The sequence below is a fragment of the Halictus rubicundus genome, chromosome 3 (genome assembly GCF_050948215.1).
Source record: "Halictus rubicundus isolate RS-2024b chromosome 3, iyHalRubi1_principal, whole genome shotgun sequence".
Classification (NCBI taxonomy): domain Eukaryota; kingdom Metazoa; phylum Arthropoda; class Insecta; order Hymenoptera; family Halictidae; genus Halictus; species Halictus rubicundus.
Window position 1 is genome coordinate 15,845,257 of NC_135151.1, and position 17,772 is coordinate 15,863,028.

Consider the following 17,772-nt stretch of genomic DNA (forward strand, 5'->3'; position numbering starts at 1 on the left):
CCTCGATTAACAGGAGGAACAACAGATGAGCGCGTGATTCTTGAAATCACGGGATCCGTTCAATAAAGCCGCGAACGAATAACGGAGTTTGACGAAGCTCAAACAGATTAGACGACATTCAAAGAGAAACTTTGAAAACATTGGTGACCTAGCACGAGGTTGCGTTATTCGCTTTCACGGAGTCTCGGTACAATTGCCCGAAATTCTGGCAGCTTGCCAGCTATGAAAAAATAGGTTATCGATCGATCGCTAGCACGCTCGTTCGCTCGTCCGTGCTAGCTTCTGGATAGTTGCAATCTCGAGTTTGTCCAACGAAAACTCTGCCAACTGTTTCAACAATGATTCTTCCGTAAACAAGTTCGGTTTTCAGAGACTTCATTCGTATCGACTTTGATTCCCTCGGAATCGATCGAAAATTCAGAATATGATAGACTATAGACGAACGGACAGAAAGAACACAACACGGAATAGTAGAGTTCGAGCTATTCGCCGATTATCGTTGTCGAATCTCTTCGTACAACAACGTTCTCGGTTTTCTGGCACGCGCATTGCACGATCCAGCCACCTCGCGCGTTGTCGACAATACGATGCCAATAAACGCGAAAATTCTACAATTATTCGAATTTACGAACGACAATTTAAACGGTCTCGAAACTTGTGCACGCATGCGCTTTTGACACATCGACTTCCAAGGCTACGTTCACGATGGATCTACTTGCAAACGCATGCGCACTGGAAACGTGGAAATTGGCTGTGAAAATTTTCTACGGTCTGCGACCGTGACGCGTATAGGGAGTTTGGCGCTAGTATCGCCATTCCCCTAGGCCGCGCCTAGGGAGAGCACAGACAGGGAGTTGGCAATCATACTCCCAACGTTCGCTCCCAATTGGCCGTTACACCAGGCGTACCTCAAAGATCGGCAGGGAGGGTGTGGACGCGGGGACGTCCCCTGCGTCCGCGTGTGCCCCCTACTCGGTGGCGGGAGTGCGCGGGGGACACCCCCGCGCCAATTGGTGTCCCCGATACAGGGGGCGGAGAGAGGTCGGCGCAGGGGTGACCCTGTTGAGTACTCGCGTGATCCAGGCACCTCCCCTTTAGCTTAGGTGGGCGTGAATTTTTAGTGGGTAGTATCCGGGGATAGTCCCACATAGTCCCTGGGGGAAGCCGGGGTATGTGAAAAGCATTTTCTCACGGAAAAAAAAAGACGTACCTCGAAGAGATTGCTCTCAGCTTTCTGAGTCGCTCAGTGATACGATACGTTCCTCGTCAATTATTCTTAGTCGTTATACTCTTCAAGTCATACTGCGATACGAGGCGTACCTCGTCGTATATTCTCTGCTGTGCTGTACTGAAATCAAGTGATTTCTTTACACCCTGATCGCATGGTTTCATAAAAATGTAGAGTACATAAGATACATTCTTCGGTACTTTCCCCGAAATTTCATAAACCCTCCGGGTGTGTAACCCGTACAGCGTACATAATGCAACAAAATGCAGCGACATCTGGAGATGCGGGAGCAACTTCAACTTTCCCTTTTCCGGCGATCATTTTGCCGGATTGGTTACAGTCCGTTGCAGTCCGTCACACAGATCAACGAAAAGGTCGACTAGGACGAATGGATGAATGGAATCGAGAGACGACACAGGGCGAGATCACAGATCACCGATGCTCCATCAAAATCGATGAAGATTTCTGACAATCGAGATTCGGTGATGCATCGATACAGGATTTATCGATATTCGCGACGTCGAAAATGTAAGTTGGCAAATCGTAAGATGTAAGAGCAAGCTGCGAGTGCGTGACACCGGAGTGATCGTTGCGCGTTCACGCATTCACCAATTCATCATAGATCAAATTGTGCGTACTTATGTACACAGGTGCGTATACACACACGTGTCTCTCTCCCCCCCCCTCCCCCTCCCCACACACACCAAAAGAGAGAGAGAGAGTGTATAAAGGATATATATACAGATAGGTCGGAGCACACGTTCGTGATTCGTCCAAGAGAAACAAGGAGCGAGGACTGGCGAAAACGGAAGCTGGTGGACTCGGAACGTCGGCGCGTGAAAGTTTGCCAGGACAACCAGGAATCGGGCTGCAGCGAGAACACAGAAGGAACTCGATCGTCACGAACTATTTCGCGATAAACAACCATCTGTTCGCATCATGTTGAATGTCGTGACAACGAGCTGGCGGACACAGAACTCGAAGACAAAAAGTTTCGCTGCGTTCGACGCACCAGCATGGAAGTAACCTGTTCGTCGGTGTTATTGCAAAACATTTTCGACGTTGACGTGACATTTCCGAAAAGTTGCACGCATCGGACGAAACGTTCGTGGTCTATCGTGGGTCCGTGATTAATCCGCAACGATGTGAATCATAAAAAATTAATTGCACGGGAAACCTAAGGGAAGGGGCAGATCTGCAGACGTGCAGACGTATGCAGCTGCGAAACTGTCACCATGCATCACTTACTGCATCTTCGCAGTCGTCCTTTGCAAACGCTTATCCTCGGACTGATCGCCTTGACCTTTTACGCGTATTACCGCACCACTTACTACGACGTGCCACAGTATGCTGTACCTCGAAATACCAGTAAGTAAACACATACAAGTATTCCAATCCTTGGTTAGTTCGAATCATTCTTTTTCGAATGCAAATGTTGCATATGTCTCTGTTTGTTTATAGGTCATGCCGCCGCGTACCATGAGGCGTTCAAGCAACATGCCAACTCGAGTCCTGAGCAGCATGTTGCGGCAGTCCCAAGAAACGCATCCTCAGAACCATACGTCGTTGCACCTTACAATATCCAGGCGATCGCCAATCTGTCGAGTTCCACGGCTACAACTTCGTCTACGTCGTCGACTTCTTTGATACAATCTTCGGCAAACGTTTCCAACGAAACCAAAGAACAGTCTGCTATTCGCAACGAGTATTGGGCAGGAGCCATTTACGAAGCTGGACACACAGTACCGATACCGGAGAGGTGTCCAAATTTTGGCAAGGAAATGGACTTGGTCATAATAATAATGTCTGCTCCTCCTCATCTGGAGGCACGAACGGCCATACGACAGACCTGGGGACATTTCGGTCAGAGAAGTGACATTAGCGTTTTGTTCATGTTGGGCGCGACGCTAGACTCCAGAATGGAAGCGATTTTAAAAAAGGAACAGAAAACTTACAACGACGTGATACGTGGAAGGTTCATCGATTCTTACTCGAATTTGACCCTTAAAACGATCTCTACCCTAGAATGGGTAGACAGCTATTGCTCGAAGGTGAAGTTTCTGCTAAAGACCGATGACGACATGTTCATCAATGTACCGCGCTTACAGTCGTTCGCGATAAAACACGCGAAAGACAGGAGCGTGATATACGGTAGACTAGCGAAAAAGTGGAAACCGATCAGAAATAAGAAGAGCAAATACTATGTATCTAGAACGCAATTCAAGAATGCAGTTTTTCCAGATTTTACTACCGGACCAGCTTATCTGTTGTCTACCGATATAGTGCGTAAGTTGTACGAAGCTGCGTTGAATCAAACGTATCTGAAGCTCGAAGACGTCTTCGTGACTGGAATCGTCGCAGACAAACTCAGAATTAAAAGGACGCATGTCAACGAATTCTTAAACAAAAAGATATCGTACAGTGCGTGTAACGTTCAACGAGGCATCAGTATACATATGGTCAAATATAGCGAGCAGTTTGATCTTTGGAAAAAATTGCTCGACGGCAAAACCAAATGTAAGTGATGGACAGTGGTCGCATAAACCTCTGTTTCCTTGATGTACTCGATACCAGTCGCTTGCGCGTTGACACACGGATGTCTCCCGTTGCCACGCGCCAACGTTTATTCCTACTCGATTGTCAATCTGTATTTTACGATGGTCTCGTACAAACAGGTTCCCTATTTTTAACGATAAGTTGACAAACAACATTTGTATATTCGAACTACGTGGATAAGAGATAGCCTGGAATCGTGTGCCCTCGCTGCTCGACGATAATCGCGTGCTTGTCCGTTCATTTCGTGCGTTGCGATGAACATGTAAGTATCTGTCGTAAGAGACGCATCGATCGAAAGGCATCTGAACTTGTATTTTTCATTGAAACATGTAATACTCGGCCATCGTTGCCAACAAATGCGTAACTTTGAACGCTACGTGTTGTCGCAATGGCAAAGTCGATTCTCCGATTCTCTACAGTGCCATAAATCGTATCTCGTATATCGTACACGTAAAATAAAATAACAGAGAAACGCTGCGATCAACTCGTTGCTTTCGCATTTTGCGAAATCTTATCGAACGATTGCATAATGTCGTATTATTCGTTATTCGCGATGGCGGTTTCTAAAACGCGCGGCGGAGGAAACAAATTGATATTTAAAGAAGGCAACGAAAACAACGAGAATCGAGGTAGTTGATTCAAGGTACGTGCTTTTTATTTGTACACGAATGCGCAACGTTCTCGATGCAGACTATTGCAGACTGTGCAGTTTAAATACCTTTCGCATGCCTCGGATGCTTGTCTTTCTTTTCTCTTTCGTCCTTTGTCTTTACTCTCTCGTTTTTCATCTTTCACTTTTCGTTAAAAGGACAGGATGCAATCTACTCGCAATACGCGCGCAAACGGCATGCGCGATTCTCGTTACGACTCGAAGGAACATATAATGAACGATCTCTGATGTGATTCTTGTTCCAGCATTCGTACGGATCGAATATGTACCTGCCTTCTATTATTATACATATATGTAACATATTGCACATGCAATACCGGTACATTCGAATGTGCTGGGTTCCCTCATTTGTTCAGCGACCGTAATTTCGAGCAGGACACGATTGACCTATCGAGGGCTCACGAGAAAACAGAACTCTCGCCAGAGTGTAAATCGGCTTGATCGGTTAATTACCAATCATGATCCCAGTGATCACGCGAAATGCGCCTATCACTTTTATAATGTTCGCGCGTGTTGTACGAGTCTTTTTTAATACGATACCCAGCCTATTTATTTAGCGCTCAATTTCCCAGTAATTCGTATCCTTTAATTTTACCTGCATTTATGTTCTCGAACCAATTACTTTTTTATTTTTCCACTCCTTGCTCCTTATTATTCCTTACAAGTCTCTCTTATCGTTGTTAGAATTAAAAGTATCTATGAACGATTTATTATTTCGTTGGTGAATACTTGAACGCACTCTATTATTTTCTCAAGATATTGAATGCATTTTTTTTTATTCAACAAACTTCTAAGGTGTGGTAGTTTCTGTTTGAAGATAGGAAAAGATTCCGAAGGTTGTATCGATGAATACGGAGAGATCGGCGATTTTCGATCTCGAAATTCTACCTTGTACGCTTTAAAACGCGTTCGTTGCTGAGCGACTAGAGGAAGTATTTCGATAACGTTATCGATGAATGCGTTAAGGCTAAAACACGGAAATGCAGCTTTCATGTAATTATTGTGTGTAGCGAATACAGTCATGCAGCGAAAGAATAATCTAGAAATTATGATGCCTTCCAAAACGAGCGATGTATCAACAATCGTGCAACATGCGACCACTATTTGTAAAACGTACGTCATACATTCCATACACCGTTGCTAGATTAGCTACTATTCTCGAACGATTTACATTTACATTTAAATTTACATTTTATTTTTATACGGTTTTATTACGTGTGTGTGTCTCTTGTTCGTTCGTACGAACGTGTAACCAACATCCAGTGTTCGATTGTACGCTCGATCGTCGCCTCATAGATCGATTCCTTAATAAAAACAGTTGTTCCTGTTTTACATTGAGTACAGTGCAACATCAGAACTAAATCTTGATTCTGCATATATATTCCTATACGTTGTCGAAAATATCCAAACCATGCATATAGTCTTTACGATTGGAAATATAGTCTTTACGGCTATCACAATGTATATATTGTGTTTTTCCCATTCTTTCAAAGAGTTTTTTTACTATAAAAATCAATAATTTGTTTTTCCTTGTCTTTACTCCTTTCGTAAGTGAAATTACGTGGAGTGCTTCTAAATTATATAGTGACATATATGATTAAAAAAAAAAACTACACCTATAGTTTATCCACAGAATATATTAATGATTTTCAGGTCAAGATATTAGGGATGAAACATTATACAGATTGTATGAGAACACGTAAACGCGGAAATATGACTACCTGAACAGCTTTTTTTGGACAATAGTTCAAACTAATCGTGAAAATTTTGTCTATTTTCTGATTACGAATAATAAACGATTACAGACTATAATACACAACTCTTCAACCGGTGTAGTACTGTGAAGTGTGTAGTCAACGATTCGAACGTGCGCAGACGTACAGCAGCGTGCTTTGGTAAAATACAATAGACATAGATGATCATCGTATAGGGACTTTATAATCATTGATACTGTGATGACGAGCGACGTGTCACACAGTCTGAATCATGTATCCATAGGTCATAGGTACCAACGTCGATGAGAAACAAGATCGAAGTTGGTTTATTGGTAAATGCAAAAACTAAATAATTGACGAAATTATATCTGCGGTGTTTTTATTGTATTTACAATATGCGGCATTACTCTGACAGTTATGCTGAAACTTGAATTCTGCTTAACATCGTTTGAAACTGCGCATACAACTTTACCCTCTATCTATCGCACATAGATTTAGTTGGATTTAGTATATCAAACGAAGTAAAATTATCTGCACTTTCTCTTTGAAAAATCTGCACCTTACGACTTGCGAACTGGAAAAGAAAAGCGAAAGCTATATACATGTACATATATTGTGTTTCGAAAGATTTTTCTGATAAATATAGTAGAACATGATACTTTTTACATACCCTTACGCACTTACTTAGGTATACATACCTATGTATGTATATTTCTTGGCTTATTAAATGTCATGATATGAAGAAGAGAAAAAGAGTTTTTGTCCACTCTTATTATAAGCGATGATGGTGACGTTCGATTGTCAGAGCGAGACGGACAACTACAACGTACTTTATCATCGGTTGTGAAGATACAACCAGATACAACTACAACATATGCTCCGAATTACCTATAAATTTTTCAATTGAGAAGAACAACGCGAATCATGCGTACATAGCCAATTGGTCGACTTTATACAAACAACAAAATAAATCACTGAGTTTTTCGAAGTTGTACGTTTGCATAAAAAAAAATTATTATTTAAAATCCCGAAAATATCGAAACGAATCTGAACTCTGAAGTTGATAGATAGATGATTCAGACTCAGACTCGAACGCATGCGAACTAGAATGTAGTGTATAAGCATGACGTCATTTGCAAAGTGTCCGTGAGAAAGAAGAGAGTAGGGGAAATTCGATGGACACGTGTGTGCAAGTATAGGTGGTGTTCGATGGCCGTGGCAGTGTAGAGTCGACCAAGTGGTTCGAGTGTGTGTCAGTCGGTTGAGAAGTCGTGAAGGCGCCGTTGTATGCGTCTGACTGCGGGTTCAGAGATAACACGAGTGAATTTGTTGAAGCAAGGGTGGTGCTGTGTGGTCGGACTGAAATTACTGCAGCCCATGTGCTCTGCTTGTTAAGATGCTAATCAAAGAGTTGTAAGTTCTCCCGAATTTTCCTATTGTTAGCTTGCTGAAACGCGATAAACGGTTACTGGTCGAACGTTTCGAACCAATTCTCAGGATATGGTTACTAATCTTTAACGGCGGGTAGGATTGGAGGGGCGAAGAGGGATATATGTACCTTCATCCCTTGCGATCCGTACAAACGAAACCGTCTACCCCGTAAACGAATTTTTCTCGATTTTACTGATCAATTATTTTTTCAGAAATATTCGATCGATTCACGTTACGTTTGACGTTCGAACATCTACATTCGATTCATGATCATGATATTTCATGATATCTTATGCCTGAATACGATCAAAGCCGTTTCTCCGAAAAATCTATACACATTTTCCACTTGTTAACATCTCGAATAGATAGTGTGATAGAATAGATAGTTTATTAATTTCTCTGTTTCAGCCGTGTCACTTTGCCTCTTACAGTGGAAGAGGTATGTATTCGTTGAAAAGCAAGGTCTTCCTTTAATGACCCACTTTGGAATGAGTTGCAGTATTACACATAGAGAAATAAGCATACATTAGCTATCGTGTAATTTGGAAGATCCACAACTCATTTAATTAACATCTATTTGGACGTGCGTAGTTATCTCGAACGTCGGGTCTTGAAACTTTAGTCCAACTCGTTGGACAAACTATCATCCGATAGCGCTAATCACAATATAATAAGAGTCTTCTTTTTGATCAGCTTATTGTAGATTTCATCGGTATAGAATGTTTTATCTCGCTCATTGTGAAAACTAATATTTCCTTATTGCATCTTGTCGATACTTTGTTTCACCAATGTCTAAAATTTTGCCTTGACTCAACAGTATCAAGTGGCCCAGCTATTCTCTGTGGCAGAGGCAAGCAAAAATAATACAGGAGGTGGAGAGGGTATAGAGGTGCTAAAAAATGAGCCATTCACAGATTATCCTTTGCTCAGTGGAAAATATTCTTCGGGTCAATATACGTACAAGATATATCATTTAGCTAGTAAAGTGCCTAGTTTTATCCGTCTTATGCTGCCAAAGAATTCCTTGGAAATTCACGAGGAAGCTTGGAACGCTTATCCCTACTGCAAAACTGTTATAACCGTAAGTATCGCTTCACCATAACAACATTACCTCTCCTAAATGAAATAACCGATTACATTAAGCGTAACATTACTCCCAGTTTTTTCATTTGTAAATCAATTAATTTGTAAATACATATGTTATTTGTTCATTGCAGAACCCTGGTTATATGAAGGAAAGTTTTGTAATTATGATCGAATCGTTTCATATCGATGACGACGGTCACCAACATAATGTATGTATGATGCAAATTTGCTTTGTAAAAACAAAGAGAACGGAGGTCGTTTCATTTTCTCTATTATATTGCAAATTCTTTCACGATAGGTTCACGAATTACCTCCCGATAAGTTGAAAATGAGAGAAATCGTGCATATAGATATTGCTAACGATCCAATTGCAAACGCCGATTACAAAGAGGATGAAGATCCAACCAAATTTAAGTCTGTGAAAACGGGTCGAGGTCCCCTTGTTGGCAAAGATTGGAAAAATAATGTTCAACCTGTGATGACATGCTACAAGCTTGTGACTTGTGAATTTAAATGGTTTGGTTTCCAAAATCGTGTCGAGAGCTTCATTCAGAAAGCTGAAAGACGTCTCTTTACTAATTTCCATAGGCAAGTGTTTTGTTGGATAGACCGTTGGTATGGTCTAACCATGGAAGATATTAGAGCAATCGAGGAGAGTACAAAAGAAGAATTAGATAGGGTAAATAATAACATAATAACTATTTGTATTTCAATTAAGGACCCGTAATATTCGTAGCTCGTGTTGAATTGAGAAAACTTGTATAAATTTTCCTGTTCTTTTTTCTGTTTAGCAAAGACATCAAGGAGAAGTAAGGGGTATGCGAGCCGACGATTGAAGCTTCAGTAGCTTCTATTACGAATAACTAAATCAATTTCCTTATATTTCTCGGATACTTGCGGCTACCTATGAAAATACATTCATATACGTTTTGTCGAAGATGATCCTGCAAGATCGGGACAATTTCCAGAATTTACGTGTTTAGATTCAGTGTCTATTAAAACTAATTATGAGTTTAATTTATTTACATTTTCAAGCGTTTTAGATAAATGTACCTACAGTCAAGGATTATAATATAGCCAATAATAAGGAAAAGAACCGATATAAATCGGTTTAATCTATACGATGTGTAAAATATTCGAGAAAAAAAAAGAAGAGTACTATTCGACTACAAAAAAGAAAAAAATAATATAGAAAGCGAAAGAAAAAAACATTAATATTATCTAACACTATAGTAGTTCGGTACTAAAACTAATACATAGACAAGCAATTGATATTGCTGCTGGCTACAGAACGCGAAAGGAGGAAAGCAAAAAAGAAGAAGTACTTGACACAAAAGTTACAAGTTCGTTCATAGTTTCATAGCAAACGATTCATGGTTTACATTTATATGGTGTTAAGGTTGGAAACAGGATTATTGTCACATTTTACGTAATTTCTTTCTGTTCCTGTAATGAATTTTTCGCAGCATGATCGGAAATTCTTTCAGTCTTACAAGGTGTACAATAATCAGAAAAATTAAGGAAAAGTATTTTAGCAGTTCTGCAATCTAAAAATAATGTTATGACGATTTATTAACAGTCAGTGTTGCCGTCAGATTAGATAAAACTACAAGTGGTCAGTAGGTTATAGAGATTACGCTTCTCCTTACGTTTTGTATTGTTGATTCGAAAATTGAAGAAGAAACGTACAGTCGAATTAGGACCAAACTGATGAGCGTTTAAGTAATCTGCAATTGTAACTTTCATGTAACATTCGCGTCGGTTGTTCGCATCTATGGAAAATATTAGCATAAAAAAAATGATATAAAATAATATACGTATGTACGTAGAAAAGAACAGAAAAGAGTTGAAAATATTTCTCTATAGCAATTGCTGAACGTCGGGCGGGTACGTTATTGTACATAAAGAAAAAGGCATACAATGAAATTGAAATTGAGTTGTTACATATTTCTTTGCATTCCAATAGATCTCTGTACAACAAATTTAATCTAATCCAACGGTGTTGATATTCGACGTGTTTTCTCGTGCAAAAACAGAGAAACGATTCTATATTTTAAATATAGTTGAGAATGACCTGTGTAATCGTCGTTTGCACAAATTGTATGTATATAACTGTTACCTGTTATACTGGGATCTATATAGTTAATACAATAGAATATAATATAGTATAGTGTACATATATAGTATAGTGTAGCGTTTAAGACGGCGTTAGAAATTGAATTTAAGCGAAGTAATTATTTATCAGTTGACTTGACTTCTAAAACTTTCAATGGATGGAGTATCAGGGGATTCGTATTATTTAGTTATTTTTTAGCTTTTAAGTTTAACACATGATCTCATCGATGTTTGGTCACGACGTTAATGGAGTGTGGAGGCCGGTTTAATTTCGATAAATAATTTCATTGCGAGCATGTCGTAATTTCATAGGATAGGTTAATACAGCTAATACAGCTTCCTCTTTACGACAAACGGATAAGAAATTTCTGTATGTCGCCGGGTGAGGAAAAGGTTTGGGGAGGGGGATGGAGGGAGTATATTTACTTATCGAGTCTCTTGGTATGCACGTATTTATACGTGTACAATTCTGATCTTCGACATAGTTGTTCATTACACACGTGTACGTACATACAGTATTATGTACGACAGAATCGTGATATATATATATAGGGAGAGAGAGAAAGAAAGGGAGAGAAACAAAGAAAAGTGCGCAGGAGTGACCACGTAGAAAATTTATTGACTTCTTTCTCGTAAAATTAAAAATAAAAATGTATAAAAATATTTTGCTGGTATATAGAAAGATTAGATACAAGAATAAGAAAAAGAGAAGAAACTGTCACATTCGAAAGTTTCAATTGAGATTGTATTCTTTGATAATGTTTGTGGCTATAACGAGTCTTTGTATTTCCGATGTACCTTCGTAAATTTCGGTGATACGCGCGTCTCTATAATGACGTTCGGCCGACATGTCGGTCACGTATCCCATACCTCCTAATATTTGTATACACTGGTGACTACAGAAGGTAGATGTCTCGGATGCCGATAACTTTGCCATAGCAGCTTCCTGCCAAACAAAAACGTTATTGAAAATTATATTCGTTCGTACAAAATTACAATGTTTACCGTACTTGCACGTATGTACATATATGCATACCTTTGAATACGGTTGACCATTGTCTTTGAGTACAGCTGCGCGCCACGTTAATAATCTTGAACTTTCTAGTTTTAGTGCCATATCGGCGATTTTTTGTTGAATCGCTTGTAGCTTAATTATAGATTTACCAAACGCTAGACGTTTCGCTGCGTATTCGACAGCACAGTCAAGAGACGCTTGAGCTATGCCTAAAGCTTGAGCAGCGATGCCTATTCTACCAGCGTCTAAAAGTAATATAGTTGTTACGTTTCCGGATGTTCTACTCAGTTGTGTAGATGCGTATTTATTTCATACCCAATGTCATCATCGCAATTTTAAAACCCATTCCTGTTTCTCCCAATAAATTCTCTGCCGGTACATTGCAGTCTTCGAATATCAATGAACAAGTACTGCTGCCTCGAATCCCAAGCTTGTCTTCTTTTTTGCCAACAGAAAGACCATCCGAAAGCTTATCGACTACGAAAGCGCTTATTCCTTTCTGCTTTTTCTGTTTATCAGTTGCAGCAAATAAAATGATCGCATCCGACTCGTACCCATTCGTTATCCATGATTTAGTGCCATTCACTGTATAGCTAACACCATTCCATTTGCCACTGGTAGAAGCAGCACCGGCATCACTACCGTTACCGGGTTCGCTAAGAGCGAAACATCCAATTTTTGAGGCAGTCACAAACGGTGTAATATATTTCTCTTTTTGCAGTTTGTTGCCAAACCTCTCTAGAGGCCCCAAATAAAGAGAATTATGAACGCTCATAATAACACCCGTACTGGCACATCCTCTAGATATTTCTTCCAATGCAATCGCATAAGACAAATAATCCAATCCGGTTCCACCTAAACTTTCAGGAACTGCTATACTCATTAAACCCAGTTCTCCCATTTTCTTGATCTGTTCTTTTGGAAAAATATGCTTTTTGTCGATTTCTGCTGCTATCGGTTTCAACTCCCCTTCCGCAAAATCCCTGTAATGAAAATTGTTACGCCAAGTAATTATAGAGCTCATCACCTGTTATTACAACACGCAGAGCAGTTATAAGGCGTATTGTCTTTTACTAGAAGTTGCAAATAAGGTATGTTTAGAGATAAATACTTGCATGTTTTATGCAGCATCTGATGTGTTTCCGATAGCATTGTCAGGGCAGCAATATTTCGAGTAACAGTGTGCATTACCGCAGACATACTTTGAGTGGCTTGTCAACAAGAAAACGCAACCATATTATTCTTCTTTAATAAATACATGCATACATATCGCGCATCGTAAGCGGTATCGAAACTTACCGAGTAAATTAATTTTATACATTTTCTTTAGTGCACTCTTACAGAACGATAAAATAAAACTGTCTATGGACGTTGGCGTTGGCACTTCGGTACTTTATATGTCGTGTGTGTGTGAAAGTATATATAGCAGCTACAATTTAAGTCACATTTACATACACAAATATAAACAACGTGTAAATATACATATAAATACGCATTCTACAAACCGACAACCAGCAACACAGAGGACGTGTTCTATGCCGACATATGAAACAAAACACCGACAATGAATGTGGTTCAAAGTTCAAACGTTAGTTATTCGTATTCAACATCGGAGTCGTGCTAACTCTACGACATGCAGAGTATTTTTTCTTTCTTTCTGCATTTCTTTTATTTTTTCTTTTTTTCTGTATGTACAAACACGAAACACGATATTCGACATTACGATCCTAGCGAATATTAATCGTTTAAAAACTATTGAGCGTATGCAAATATACTATTACTATTTATACGAATTAGTTTCCGTTGTTATTCGAATAGGCATACTTTTACAAGTACAAGGTTTTACACGAATCGTAATACTCTGCTTAAAAATACTCTGTTTGAAATACTTTGATTTTCGCTGAAACTTTCTTCATTTCGAATTCCGCGTAATTGATTTACCCGCGTTATTTTCGGTAGTAATAGCGACAGTGGCGATATCATTGACAATACACTGACAATCAATATACTGTACACTTTGCATCAGAAAGCATGCGCATGCGCACGGATACTGGGTACAGACAGTGATGAGATGTTGTGCGGGCTTCTACGCGCATGCTCGTCCAGTGCAGTGACGTATTATATTGTGACAAAAGTAGTAGGGTACTATTATTGGCGGGAAAGTACCGGAAGAGTCCAAAACAAGACGACGAGATAAGCGCGCTACGAATTTTTCGTAAGTTACTATTAATATTTCATTGACATACACATATTATACATTCATTTTTCAAAATCAATTCATAACAAATTTTAGGAAATTGTGCGGGGTGATCGAGGTGCCCCATTTTAGCCAAACTTTTACTTTACTGACACTAAAATCGTTGCGCATGCGCGATAAAACACGAGCAATATCCTATCACTGGATACAGACAAAGACAACACTGTTTGACAGTGTTTCTGTTCGATAATATCTGCTTGCTTCAGCTTCCGAAAGTTAAGGGTGGAATTTGAACCCTTGTAGGTCAGAGGATAACTTTCGAATAGATTTTAGGAGGAAAATGTCGAACAGCAAGTGTGTTAAACAACCGCGTAAAAATTACGCGAAAGAACAGCAAGAGATGACCCATTCGGAGAAATTGCGGCTGATAGACGATGAGTTGAATTCTTTTTACAAGTAATTGGATTGTTTATTTATCTGTCGATATCATTACTTATCGTTACTTTTCCTATGTTTTTAGCTTATTTTTCTTTAAGGCAGTATTCTTCTGTATCGTTGTAATAATTTGCAGGTTCGCTCTGAAAAATGGTCCTGTCTTTAATCGATGTTTCGTTACCATAATTTTATTAGAAGTTTGGTATTGTAGCAAGGTATTTTATTCTGTGTTTTATACGATGCTTTTTAATATTTTTTGCCAAGTTATGCAGGGTGAGACACTAACTATTGCCACCTACAATAACTGCGAAAGTATGATAGTAGCAGAAAAGTTTTCGAAATAAAAGATCCATGGGACAACAGGGTCTCTTTTTTCTAGGTGAAGTTGCTTTGGAGATGTGAAGGTCACCTTTGTTTTTTTTTAAATAGAATGCTATGTTTTGAGATGAATCCAATGAGGTGCAACATTAAGGTCTTTGAGGGTCAGCAAAAGTTATTTGACAAACAAAAGACCTTAATGTTGCTCCTTGTTGGATTCACCTCAATAGCCGCTATCAGAAAATAGGTACCACAATATAACATTCTATTTAAAAAAACAAAGGTGTTCTTAACATCTCTGAAGCGACTGCACCTAGGAAAAAAAGATTAACGCCAGATTACAACCCCTGTTGTCCCATGTATCTTCTGTTTCGAAAACTTTTCTGCTACTGTAATACTTTCGGAGTTATTATAGGTCACAATAGTTAGTGCCTCACCCTGTATAATGATTTACAGTAGAAATTAATTTCTGTTGTGTTAAGTTAATTAACAAATGTCAAATGCAATTAAAAAGAAAAAGAAATGCATTGATATTACAAGACAATCTCGTTCGACAATTTGTAGATATTGTCAGCAAGCTGGCTTTACAGAGGAGGAAATGGATATTATTTGTCAACCATTGGTGGCGGCGATGCGACGTTCCTGGTTGCAATTAGTTTTTCGTGGCATGCTTGTTCTAATAGTTCTTGGCACTCTGGCTTGTCTGGCGGCGCAATTGGATTTCGTTGGAACTCATTTTACGGCGATCAGCCGTTTGTTGCTCATAAAAATTCTGCCAATTTGGAATTGGCAACCTTTATATTACGAGAACTGTATGATCAACAATCCCTTTTACAACGATCATACCATCACGGAGGATGACTGTGTGGTAAGAAGATTAATCTTAATATCGATTGTAACAGGTTAAAAGTAATGGTACGAGTAGCAAAGAAACTCGATAAAGAAATGAATAATGAAATTTTCAGACCTGCGAAGCACTGGAAACTATCGATCGATTGTCGGACGTGAGGTATCGCAATCTCGTGGATAATTACTTGAGCCGCGATGCCCCTGCAATTATCACGGACGCGATGGACTCTTGGACTGTGATGAACACGGATTATTTTTGGTTCGACAATATTACTCATGTAGGTAAACGATAGATGTATGCATTAAATGAAGCGCATCGCATAGATTAAACGAAAGTAAGATTACGTTGTGTGCTGCGAACAGCTCTACTTGGAGAACGAACGGTTGATGGAAACGGTGCCTTGCGCTTTGACTTCAAACTTGAGAACCGGTTCGTCCGATTTGGCAGCGTTCTTACGTCGAGTCCACTCTCCGGAAGTGGCTAAGTGGTTTGTCCACTGGCAAAACTGCGACATCAATGCCGTAAAGGTGCTCAGAAAATATTACCAACGACCATACTTCCTCTCGAGTACAGTCTCGCCAGCGCATTTCAATTGGGTCCTGATGTCTTCGGATTACAATAGTCCGAGTTACAAGAAGGTCGAGTTGGACTCTGGACTGATCGCCCTCGCACAATTACGAGGAGCTACGCAGCTTCGTTTGACACCTATAAATCCTTGCAACAGTTCGTGTCCCGAGTTAATAGCGGACTTGCATCAAGGTGAAATGTGTAAGTTTCTTTTATTTGGAAGAGTAGAATTAAGAATTTGGAATATACGTATGGTATATTCCTCGTTGTATCTCCGACGGAGCAGAAATTTGAGAAGCGGTGCTATTGGTTTTCAGTGGTTTTCACCAATTTGATGTGGACATTGGAGTACGCGCCGATGAGAGGACTGGACAACATTGCTATCTTGACCGAAACCATATGGGAGGAGGATACGTAGATCAGCTTTTTCATTACCATGTACTGTACGTCTCGTGTTAGTCTTCGATACTTGAACTTTAACCGCGTGCTGCTCGAACGTACACATATATCTTGATTCTATCGCAACGCTATAGTAGACGTCAAATAAAGTATTATCATCGAATCTCATCGAATTTTATCGAACAAATCAATCGAAAAATTCCACTATTTTTCCTGAACCTTGTGCGTGAAATCAAAAATCTTTTGTCACCCGAATTACCGGATGACTTTTGCGGACGTTGAGAAAGGCAGTAGGTAGGAGAAATAGGAAGATGTAAGCATAGAAAAGGTAGCAACAGTGGATTGTAGTAGCGATAGCAGTAACAGTGGTATTAGTTTGATGTCGGTAACCAAGAAAGATTATAATAATCGTTCGATGAAAAGGACTCGACGAGGATGCCAAAAGTAACAACAAACAAGATTCGTTTTTTATTAATTAATTGTTTATAATAACATTGTGTTTTTCTTGATTTTTCTCTCTTGTAGCAGTTTCTTCCCGTTATGTCAGTTGGGCTAACAAGGAATAGATTGTTGTTATGCACCGATTCATAGAAAAACAAAGCGCAAGATTACTCAATGACGAGACAAACGTAGCTGGCGACTTGGCATGCTTAATCGATGCGAGAATTCGATATATTAGAAGTCGTACGTGTGTATATAATCGTTTTCATTTTGTTTGCGCTACGTTCTGTTCATACAATCTTAGGGTATCGATACAAGAGAAAGAATGACAATAAGTGGCGCCTAACTAACAACAGTGTTCGAACATGTTCCTCAGATTCTCTACACGCTCTTGACACGCGATTACTCCTTCTTCGTTTCTATCGCTTTCGTTTTCTCGTTTTCTCTTTCTCTGTTTTTCGGTACCCCTCGTGCTTCCATGCATTTGCATTGGCACCAATGCATACGTAAAGTACATGTATCTGTCATGGGTCACGGACCACGTGCCGCCACGGCCCGTTTTCTCGCCGTTCTCGCCGTTCTCAGTCATCCAGTTCGTATCGCTTCGACAAAGTCTCAAGCCTAATTTCACGCGAAAGATTAACGGTTGTCGCTGACAACATTCAACAATCAAGATATCGTCGACGCGCGTGTTGCCTAGTCGGTTGGTTGGTTGTCATCCACTTTCTTCCGAGAACGGTAAAGTTACA

The 17,772-nt window shown here is 39.7% G+C and overlaps 4 protein-coding genes across 6 annotated transcripts; 3 read left to right on the forward strand and 1 right to left on the reverse strand.

Annotated features, from left to right (window-relative positions):
- The first annotated feature begins 1,413 nt into the window (after positions 1-1,413).
- LOC143352795 (beta-1,3-galactosyltransferase 5) lies at positions 1,414-5,916 on the forward strand. Its single transcript, XM_076785660.1, has 3 exons — positions 1,414-1,756; positions 1,973-2,596; positions 2,690-5,916. The coding sequence occupies exons 2-3, from the start codon at positions 2,464-2,466 to the stop codon at positions 3,751-3,753; spliced, it is 1,197 nt and encodes a 398-aa protein (XP_076641775.1). The 5' UTR covers positions 1,414-1,756; positions 1,973-2,463; the 3' UTR covers positions 3,754-5,916.
- A 1,494-nt stretch (positions 5,917-7,410) lies between these two features.
- Positions 7,411-10,629, forward strand: Vib (phosphatidylinositol transfer protein vib). The gene is made up of 6 exons (XM_076785665.1): positions 7,411-7,582; positions 8,009-8,039; positions 8,418-8,681; positions 8,818-8,895; positions 8,985-9,365; positions 9,478-10,629. The coding sequence occupies exons 1-6, from the start codon at positions 7,566-7,568 to the stop codon at positions 9,520-9,522; spliced, it is 816 nt and encodes a 271-aa protein (XP_076641780.1). The 5' UTR covers positions 7,411-7,565; the 3' UTR covers positions 9,523-10,629.
- Positions 10,630-11,400: 771 nt separating this feature from the next.
- On the reverse strand, positions 11,401-13,500 carry Arc42 (Activator-recruited cofactor subunit 42). Of its 2 annotated transcripts, XM_076785659.1 has the most exons (5): positions 13,116-13,498; positions 12,928-13,027; positions 12,132-12,799; positions 11,838-12,061; positions 11,401-11,747 (listed from the first exon to the last, which is right to left on the reverse strand). In XM_076785659.1, the coding sequence occupies exons 1-5, from the start codon at positions 13,135-13,137 to the stop codon at positions 11,535-11,537; spliced, it is 1,227 nt and encodes a 408-aa protein (XP_076641774.1). In that variant the 5' UTR covers positions 13,138-13,498; the 3' UTR covers positions 11,401-11,534. The 2 variants fall into 2 exon arrangements, with proteins under 2 accessions (XP_076641774.1, XP_076641773.1); XM_076785658.1 differs by having other exon boundaries at positions 11,401-12,061; positions 13,116-13,500.
- Positions 13,501-14,226: 726 nt separating this feature from the next.
- Positions 14,227-16,745, forward strand: LOC143352796 (uncharacterized). Of its 2 annotated transcripts, XM_076785662.1 has the most exons (6): positions 14,330-14,469; positions 14,585-14,663; positions 15,331-15,634; positions 15,732-15,893; positions 15,979-16,384; positions 16,501-16,745. In XM_076785662.1, exons 3-6 carry the CDS (start codon positions 15,365-15,367, stop codon positions 16,599-16,601), a joined length of 939 nt encoding a protein of 312 aa, XP_076641777.1. In that variant the 5' UTR covers positions 14,330-14,469; positions 14,585-14,663; positions 15,331-15,364; the 3' UTR covers positions 16,602-16,745. The 2 variants fall into 2 exon arrangements, with proteins under 2 accessions (XP_076641776.1, XP_076641777.1); XM_076785661.1 differs by lacking the exon at positions 14,585-14,663 and having other exon boundaries at positions 14,227-14,469.
- Positions 16,746-17,772: the final 1,027 nt, after the last annotated feature.